Source organism: Sinocyclocheilus rhinocerous, unplaced genomic scaffold (genome assembly GCF_001515625.1).
Source record: "Sinocyclocheilus rhinocerous isolate Xijiao unplaced genomic scaffold, SAMN03320098_v1.1 scaffold359, whole genome shotgun sequence".
NCBI lineage: Eukaryota > Metazoa > Chordata > Actinopteri > Cypriniformes > Cyprinidae > Sinocyclocheilus > Sinocyclocheilus rhinocerous.
Window position 1 is genome coordinate 19,801 of NW_015652307.1, and position 10,119 is coordinate 29,919.

The window sequence follows — 10,119 nt, forward strand, 5'->3', positions numbered from 1 at the left end:
CGGGCCGGGCTCCAGGAGCGCAGGCCTGCCTGCGAGCCCATCTGTGTGGGGTCGGAAGTCACGGCGCGCCCTGGCAGGAGCCGCGGTGCCAAGAACCACGTGCCCGCTGCCCGGAACAGTGGGAACCCGCTTTAATTGGCAAAACTCGACAGGACAGAGTGTGGCATCGCTCCCAAAGAAGGACAAACTTTCACAGCCCTTCTCCTCTTTTTGGACAGACTTCTGCTGGAGTGCATTAAGGTGTGCCACGAGAGCGCACGTTTACACAATCACCGTCAAACACAGTCTGACAGTGCTAAGAAAGTAAAAGAAAAGCTTTGTTAATTAAACCAGAGACTGATACATAAAACATGAACAAAACTTTTGTCACATTGACCACTCAAAGCTGATCAGTTCAAAACCGACACGACTGGAACAATAACTATAAAAACAAACTTGCATTCACTTTACATTCTGTACGGGAAACACTTTTTTAATATTAACTTTATGACTTTTCAAGAATACAAAGTCATTAACAAACATTATTACATTATGTAAAGGAAGAGTTCACTTTTAATTGTATGGAAAAGAGCAGCTCGGATATTCTGCTAAATGTTTATTTCATATATATTATATATTCGTTTTTATATCTCCAATAACATGTCCTTAGTAAGATGAGATTGAAATGCTCCAAACATATAATGCAGTGATTGAGAGCTGAAGAAATAAAGTCTCCTCAGAAGATGTGAGATGTTCTGGAGGCTTGTGAAGATCATTCCTCCGCTGAGGAACAGTGAAAGTAAAGCTTCTGGAAACAAACGCTCCTCAAAAGATCCTGAGGATCAGATTTGAGACTCTAAAACATGATTGATGGAGAATCAAGTAAAGCTGAGCTGCTTCAGTCCAGTAAGTGTTCATCTGGAGATATTACTGCAGTTATTCTGACGCTTACTTGATCAAAATCAGTCAAGATTTGACACAAGAAGCAGCAGCTGAAGCTGGATGTTTGCATGTTTTTAGAGTTGAAGTGTGTTGACTGTTGAGGGCACTTACACATTTTCTGCTGCAGGTTGTTGGTCTCAAGCATTCGCTGGTAGACGAGCGCTTGTTCAGCCGGGTCGTCTGGGATCAGACGGGTGCCTTGAGACTTAAACGCGCTCTAGAAACCAAAAACACACCCGTTAGACCACAGGAACCAGTTGAGTCCTCTGCACAATCTGACTTTGCTGCAGCCTTGAATTGAACTGCTGGTTTCGTCTGGTCAGAGGAGAACTGGCCCCCCGACTAAGCCTGAGTCCAGTAAGTGTTCATCTGGAGATATTACTGCAGTTATTCTGACGCTTACTTGATCAAAATCAGTCAAGATTTGACACAAGAAGCAGCAGCTGAAGCTGGATGTTTGCATGTTTTTAGAGTTGAAGTGTGTTGACTGTTGAGGGCACTTACACATTTTCTGCTGCAGGTTGTTGGTCTCAAACATTCGCTGGTAGACGAGCGCTTGTTCAGCCGGGTCGTCTGGGATCAGACGGGTGCCTTGAGACTTAAACGCGCTCTAGAAACCAAAAACACACCCATTAGTCATCCGTCTGGGATCTGTAGTGTCTGGATCTATTACTTTATTACAAAAAAGCAATTATTGTTACAACTCTTCCTTGATAAACATGTTTTTAGAGTCACTTTGATATTTTTCTTGGTGTTTAAAGTAAATAATGTGTATGTGTAACTAAACTGAACTAAGCTTTCCCACATCAAGCAATATAAACCTTAAAGATAACATCAGAACTGAGTCAGAATCTCAAATAAAGTAAAGACTGCTTTGGAAGATAAAAATAGTATCTACTCTGAATTAGAAAAAAAAATTATTTGATGATGAAAATATTGGAAACTAGTACTAGTAAGTTATTATTTGTAACTCACTTATCCCAGTTTGATAGACAATACTTCTTTTATTTCCACTATAATCCACTGGGTTGTTATTTATGCAAACTTGTTTCTGACATGGATTTAAAAAAATGAAAAAGGTAATTGCGACTTTTTATCTCACAATTATGACTTTTTTTTTCGCAATTCTGAGTTTATATTTCACGAATCTGAATTGTGTGAAAAAAGTCTGAATTAAAATCGTCAAACTTCCCAGTGCCCTGTTGGTTACAGTGTTTACTTCCTTTTTAATGATATTTTTATTAAATATATATGATTTAATTATATTTTTATTAAAGGTATCTTGGAGAGGTGAGGTGAGAAGTCGCAACATCTGGCTACTGGGGTGCCTCAGGGCTCAGTTCTTGGACCACTTCTCTTCTCTGTCTACATGGCATCACTAGGTTCTGTCATTCAGAAACATGGCTTTTCATATCACTGCTATGCTGATGACACTCAACTCTACCTCTCATTCCATCCTTATGATCCGACGATAGCTGCTCGCATCTCAGCTTGTCTAACAGACATTTCTTGCTAGATGAAGGACCATCCTTTATTTGACCCTCTCACTCTAGCACTCTCTATTATAATTATATTCTTTAAAAAAAAAAAAAAAAAACTTGCCCCTTTTACACTTGCACTCTATTCATTTACTAACTGCTTGTTTTCTTTAATAAAAAAAAAACGAACACTGGCTTCTTTAATCTTTTTGTATTCTATCGATGTGTATTCTTTTTATTTATTATACAATTAACAAAAGGAAAAAAGGCCTTTAACACTAGCTTGCTATATTCTTTTTCTATTCTATCCGTTTTCTTTTTATTATATAATTTTTTTTTAAAACTTGCTGCGTGTACTGCATTAAGCTAATTGAGACTTGTTATAGCACTTGTATATCATTGCTCTTTTGTTGATTTTGATTGCTTCCATTGTCCTCATTTGTAAGTCGCTTTGGATAAAAGCATCTGCTAAATAACTAAATGTAATGTAAATATTTATTTAATTGTGAAAAATACTTTGTCATCTAAAGTATGTTTATTTCACACATTTATTTGATTCTGGGTTTATATCTCGAGATTCTGAGTTTATATCGTGATTCTACATTAATATCTCGCAATTCTGAGTTAATATCTTGCTAGAGATGGGCAATATCTTATCGTTTGCGATATACCGGTAAAAATTCTCCTCACGATAAGAATTAGTCTTCCCGCGATAATAACGATAAAGTCTAGTTGTTGACATATTTCTGTGTGCAACATCGCGGAAGGTGGACGTGAAATTGAGGAGGAGTTTATCACTAAATGAGGAGCTCCTTCTACAATCTGGAACTGGTTTGGTCAGGGCTGTACAGTGCACAAAAAATCGATCTGAATAAATGTAGTACAGTAGCATGTGTGCAATACAGTTTGCATGTGTATGAGCCTGTTTACAAACCTGTTGTCCAAAGATATAATTTATTGACATGTTTTTTCTCCAAATTAACTTAATATCATAGTTGAGTGTTTGAAAAAACATCTTTTTGTGGTTTCATATTACAGAATGATAGTATAATATACAGTGATAAAGACTATGTTGATTAGCATTGCATAGTAAATATAATTTCCTTATAAAAATACCCAAGATTGCTTGAAGAACACAGATAAACCATATATTTTGTGCAATGGTATGTTCATTGTCTTCATGTTTTATCAGTTAAAATTTCTCTATCTCCATTGTGTTTTATTCAGCAATAACTGGATACTTTGTCCATATTAGGGATTTCCTGGAGCGTCATCAGTGCTATTACTTCTGCGATGCATGTGTGGAGTTTCTGCGCAAGAGCGCGCTCCGGCTTCCAGTATGAATTAAACAGTCATTACATTACGTGTGTACTCAGTAATGCTCACAACACCCTATTTTGGGTAAAAATAGGAAAGATAATACTTTTCTCTAAAGAAACAGGATTCCCTGAATTATCGTCATTGATATCGTTATCGCAAAGATAATATCTCTAAAGAAACAGGATTCCCTGAATTATCGTCATTGATATCGTTATCGCAATAAATACCAGAAATTTTGTGATATATTTTTAAGCCCATATCTCGCAATTCTGAGTTTATATATCGTGATTCAAAATTAATATCTTGTGATTCTGGGTTTATATATCGTAGTTCTAAATTAACATCTCATGATTCTGAGTTTATATCTCGCGATTCTGAGTTTATATATCACGATTCAAAATTAATATCTTGTGATTCTGAGCTTATATCTCGTGATTCTAAATGAATATCTCGCAATTCTGAGTTTATATCTCGCGATTCTAAATTAATATCTCGCAATTCTGAGGTTGTATCTCGCGATTCTAAATTAATATCTCGCAATTCTGAGGTTGTATCTCGCGATTCTAAATTAATATCTCGCAATTCTGAGGTTGTATCTCGCGATTCTAAATTAATATCTCGCAATTCTGAGGTTGTATCTCGTGATTCTAAATTAATATCTCGCAATTCTGAGGTTATATCTCATGATTCTGGGTTTATATCTTGCGATTCTAAATTGTGAATTGTGAGATTAAAAAGTTGCAATTACCTTTTTATTTTTTTTATTCCATGGCGGAAATGGGCTTCCATAATCAGATGTAAAGAAAGTCAATCATAACTAGACTAACTACTGAGATGACAGTCCAAGAGTCAGTTAATGTAATTTCACCCTCTCTGCAGGTGGTTACAGGTGCATTGACTGTTTTTGCTGACCATCTTATTTTCTGATAAGAATTAAAACACGTTTGGCTTGTGTGTGATCAACTGGACACTGATTTATAAGCAAGGTAAGGGTTTACAAATACTTGAATTACGTAACGACACGCCCCTTCAGTGTTTTACCTCCAGATACAGACACGCGGCAAACGACTCGTTCACGACGATGTCTCCGTGCTTGAACGTTGGAACCTGCAAATAAAAAGAAAAAAAAAGTGCGATATTAAAACAAAAGTTTGGCAACTGTTCCGTCGCTGAATTAAAGCTGCATACACAGTAAACGCCCAATGCAATCATAAGAAATCATAAACGGCACGAGTATGCAATGCATCTGAACGCACCTGAACTCTGGGATTGAGAGCTTTCACTTCTTCACACTTGTGTTCGTTCTTGTCAAAAGACAAATGTTTGTGTTTGTATCCCTGCAGCTGCTTCTCCTCCAGCGCGATCATGACTCTCCAGCACGGCGGAGAACCGGAGCTCCAGTACAGCAGCATGCTCTGCGCCATGACCGCTAATAACGCGTTTAATTAAGAAAAAATGATGAATACTCTGCAGAACAGACCACAGATTTTACTGCGTCACGCGCTTATAAACGCTTTCACTGAGGGGCGGGGACTCGCCATCTGCCGGCCGCAGATGGAACTGCGGCTCGTGTTTAAATAACGGAAATAGCCTACAGTGGTGCTCTGGTATTAATGATCTCAATAGAGGAAATAATAATAATAATAAAGTAAAAAAAAAATACAATAAATGAAAAATAATTAAAAATAAAAAAATAAATACACAAAATAATAATGAATAAAAACAAAATAAACAAATAATAATTAAATAAAAAATTAATGAAATAAAATACTAATAATAAATAAACAAACAAAACAATAAATAATGTTAAAATAAATGAAAAAGAAAAAGAAAAGAAAAAGAAATGCTGAAAAAGAAATAAAAATAAAATATAAAAGAATTTCAAAAGAATAAAAAAATAAAAATGCTTTAAAATGTTTTTATGTATTCAAGGGCCTGTTTAGTTTATCTATTAACTAAATATGATCAAACATGATCAGTTTATTTATTACTCTCTACAGGTGTCAGGAACGCACAGATCCAATCAAACGCTGCCAGCTGTCTTATTTCAGAACGGGTTTTATTGCCGGGTGTGACGCATGCAGATCAAAGTAAATAAAAAAATTAAATAATAATAATATAAAAAATAATGCAATACTATAAATAAAAAATAAATATAAATAAAATAAAAACAACATATAACATTTAAAAGAAAGAACAAAAAATGAAAAATAAAATAAACCAAAACAATGAATGGGAATGTAAATAAATACATAAATTAATAAGTAAATGGAAAAAAAAAACAATAAATAAAAATTTGAAAAACAATTAAACCAAACAAATAAGCAAAACAAATAAAATAACAATAAATAAATAAAATATACAGAAAATAAAAGAGAATAAATAAAATAAAAAATAATAAAATACCTGTATAGTTTTGTAATAGATCGATTACAAAACTATACAGGTATTCAAGGGCAGGCTTTAAGAGAGATATTACTTATTGGACCAAACAACAGTACACATAATCTCTTGGATTACAATTTGCAACTAGACGGATGTACTGTTACTTCCTCTACAGTCAAAAATCTGGGTGTTATATTAGATAGCAACTTGTCTTTTGAAAATCATATTTCCCATGTTACAAAAACAGCATTCTTAACTAAATATGCAGTTCATGTGTCAGAAACGCACAGATCCAATCAAACGCTGCCAGCTGTCTTGTTTCAGAAAGGGTTTTATTGCAGGGTGCGACGCATGCAGTGAAAAACGTTACAGTACAAGGCCTTCAATTCTGCAAAATGAGTTCAGATTCCATGTGCTCAAGAAACGAACTAAACATTACTGATGTTTCAGCAGGTACAAACAGACGAGTGGATCATGCAAGCTTCGTGTTCTGAAATAAAAGGCAAGTAAAACCGAACAATTCTCTGTTCAAACACTGTAATCTAGTTTTGCTGCTGGCGAGAGAAACGCTGAGCGTGGCGTTTATGGCTTCAGTGGTCTTCCTTTCAGCTGGAGCTTCTCGTGTCTTTCTGCTGTCAAATCTTGACTGATGTTTATCAAGTAAACGTCAGAATAACTTATGAATAATAATGAATATTTTTGGATCTTTGAAAAACTGTTTTGTTCCTCTGTTGTGAACTGCTAAATGCAAATGTAACCGTTATATTGCTATAATCAAACTGTTAAATTAAAATGTTTTATTTTTTGTGTCAGATTATTGATTTAAAACTTAACATTTTGATGTTTTATTTGGATTATATATATATTTTAATTTATTTATTTTAATTATTTGTTTGATAATTGTATTAATTTTCCTAAGTGTTTAATTTTAACATTACTTTATTTTTATATTTTTATGATGTTATGTATTTTTATTTAGTTTTTGTCTTTTTTATTTAACATGCTTATTTTCATCACCTTTTATATTGTTAGTAATATTTCAAGATGAACACTAAACAATAAAAAACAATCAAAATAAAACACTGAAATTTCAATAAATCGTAAAAATGTAAAAATACAATAAAGTTCTGTCTGTCTTGTTGTTTTGAAAATTCAATAAATAAAAAAAATTATAAAATCATAAGACAAATAATTAATATAAATAAAGTATTTGTGGAAAAAAAATCTGAATAAAATACTTAAAATTAAATAAACATTTTTATGATTTTATTAATTTTCAAGTATTTTTTATTTTATATTGTTTTTATTTTACCATTATTTATTTAAAATTTTACATGTTTACGATGTTTTATTTTATTCGTTTTTGTGTTTTTTATTTAACATGTTTGTGGTTTTATTTGTTTTTACTTATTTACTTATTATTTAGATCATTTTATGTCAGTATTTGATGTACTGTTATAAAGATCTCATTGATTTACATTACAAGCATCAGAATTTCATCATATAATATATATATTATATAATCGCACTTGCATATCATTGCTCTTTTGTTGATTTTGATTGCTTCCATTGTCCTCATTTGTAAGTCGCTTTGGATAAATGCATCTGCTAAATGACTAAATGTAAATGTAAATATAAATATCAGCATCTGCACCAAATTGCATATTTTTGAGTCTCTGAATAAAACTGAGCCGTTTTTTTCCTCCATATTATCACTGTATCAGACTATATGAGCCATAAAAGCCTGATGGATCAAACATGATTTCCTTTTATATTTTGTCTAAATGTTCAGTAAATTGTTACATTTGATAAAATTCAATTTTTCATTTAAAATGTGAAGAGACAAACTCTGCAGCTGAACGTACGTGATTTGCGGTTCGCGCGTGAGCGGCGGCGTTCGCGGGGTTGACCTCGTTCTCTGGGACTCTGAGTGGCTGATTGTACGATTCTCTCCATGATCTCATCTGCAGCGTCGTCCGTCGCGCACTGAGACTCTTCATTTGCCGCGACCCATGCGGTGCGGCCTACAGAGAGACACGAGGATGTTACATCGATTCACCTGAACGTGTTTCTACACATGAACACTGATCGTGTGTGTGTGTGTGTGTGTGTGTGTGTGTGTGTGCAAGTGTGTGTGTTTGTGTGCACAGCTTAATGAGGAATAAAATATTAGAGATTCCAGTCAGGTTTTAGAGCTGGCCATAGTACAGAGTCTGCTCTTTTGAGGGTTTCTAATGACTACCTACGAAGCGCTGATTCTTCTGTTAGAACTTACTGCGTCATTTGATACAGTTGATTATAATATTCTCATTCTCATTGATCGTCTTAGGAACCAGGTTGGTATTCAGGGCTTAGCCGTAAAATGGTTCTCTTCTTATTTGAAAGATAGGTCCTTTTCAGTCAGTTTAGGGGATTATTCTTCTACTCTTGTGCGTGGGGTTCCTCAGGGTTTTATTTTGGGACCAATTTTATTTTCCCTTTATATGCTCCCTTCAGGTTCTATTCTTAAGAAATGTGGGATTCACTATCATTTGTATGCGGATGAAATTTATTTACCACTGAAACATGGGCATAAATGTGCCATTCAGTCCCTATATGAATGTTTGACTGAGGTTTAGTGTTGGTTGGCGAATAACTGTGAGTGTGTGTGTGTGTGTGTGTGTGTGTGAGAGCGCGTGTGTGTGTGTGTGTGAGAGCGTGTGTTTGTGACCTCTGCTGGCGCGTGTGCGTGTACGTGTCCTGAGGCCCGTCGCTCCGGTGCTGTCGTTGTCTCCTCTCTGCAGGCTGCTCTTCAGCACGGCCTTCATCTGCTCGTGTTCAGCTGCGTCTTCAGCGTGACACAAACTCTGCGGCTTTGTCTGTGGCCCAAAAGGAGGAGCGATGCTGCTGCTGCTCACACACACACGACCCGCCTGCACACACACACACACACACACAGACCATCACAAACTACACACTGATTATACATTATCATAAATTATACATTTAATAAACATCAAAATGTTAAATTAAAATAACTAATTAAAAAAACAAAAAAACTATCGAAATTAAACTATTTATTTTGATTGCTTTTATTAAAATATTTGTTTTATAAATTATTTATAATTTAAGATTTTGATGATTTATTTGAAGTATTTTTTTGTAAACTTAAAATACAAATATCAAAATAATACACTTAATAAAATTTTAATGAATCATAAAAATAAATAAATAATATAAACAAATGATTTGAAAATAAAAAACGTAAGATTGAACACATAAATGTTAAGTTAAAATAAATAATTTGAAAATAAAACCACCAAAATAAAACACTAAAACTTTCATTACTTATTTAAATGTTAGTGTTTAGATTTTTTGTTTTTGTTTTCAAATTTCCAATATTTTAAAGGGGTCATATGACGATTCTAAAAAGAACATTATTTTGTGTATTTGGTGTAATGAAAAGTGTTTATGCGGTTTAAGGTTAAAAAAACACATTATTTTCCACATACTGTACATTATTGTTTCTCCTCTATGCCCCGCCTTTCTGAAACGTGTCGATTTTTACAAAGCTCATCGGTCTGAAAAAGCGAGGTGTGCTCTGATTGGCCAGCTATCCAGTGCGTTGTGATTGGCCGAATACCTCAAGCATGTGACGGAAATGTTACACCCCTTACCATACTGTGATGCCCTGTCAGGCCGGAGCGATAATTCAAAAACATGAAAACCCATTATAAAAGAGGCATTCGTTGAATCCAGTGGGGACATAATTATGGATTATAATAACTTATACTGTCTTTTTACGCGTTGCGTCGCATCGCGCCGCGTAACATAAAATCATGTCTGCATTTGTGATCAGAGAAATGACAAACAACAAGCCCTACTCTACACTGCCCAAAAAACTCGCTTTAAATATATAAAATATAAAAACTCTTTAAATATAAAAAAACATACTTACAGTCTTTGAGTCAGAACAGCCGGCATTGTAGTCTACTCTACCAAGATCAGGAAACAGTCCTCCATAAAATGCACTGCA

General features: G+C 34.4%; 3 protein-coding genes across 3 annotated transcripts in view; all 3 read right to left on the minus strand.

Moving 5' to 3' along the window:
• LOC107714766 (glutathione S-transferase A-like) overlaps positions 1–5,164 on the minus strand; it is an 11,569-nt gene extending 6,405 nt beyond the window's left edge. The window contains exons 1-3 of the mRNA XM_016520729.1: positions 4,976–5,164; positions 4,761–4,826; positions 1,426–1,531 (exon numbers count right to left, since the gene is read on the minus strand). Of these exons, the coding sequence (XP_016376215.1) occupies positions 1,426–1,531; positions 4,761–4,826; positions 4,976–5,143 (340 nt within the window). The 5' untranslated portion in view covers positions 5,144–5,164. The remainder of the gene's footprint in view (positions 1–1,425; positions 1,532–4,760; positions 4,827–4,975) is intronic.
• LOC107714765 (glutathione S-transferase A-like) overlaps positions 1–5,225 on the minus strand; it is a 24,698-nt gene extending 19,473 nt beyond the window's left edge. The window contains exon 1 of the mRNA XM_016520728.1: positions 5,154–5,225. The gene's annotated coding sequence lies outside the window, so the exon portion shown is untranslated. The remainder of the gene's footprint in view (positions 1–5,153) is intronic.
• A 2,706-nt stretch (positions 5,226–7,931) lies between these two features.
• Positions 7,932–10,119, minus strand: part of LOC107714751 (FH1/FH2 domain-containing protein 3-like) — an 84,737-nt gene continuing 82,549 nt past the window's right edge. The window contains exon 20 of the mRNA XM_016520714.1: positions 7,932–8,128. Within this exon, the coding sequence (XP_016376200.1) occupies positions 7,932–8,128 (197 nt within the window). The remainder of the gene's footprint in view (positions 8,129–10,119) is intronic.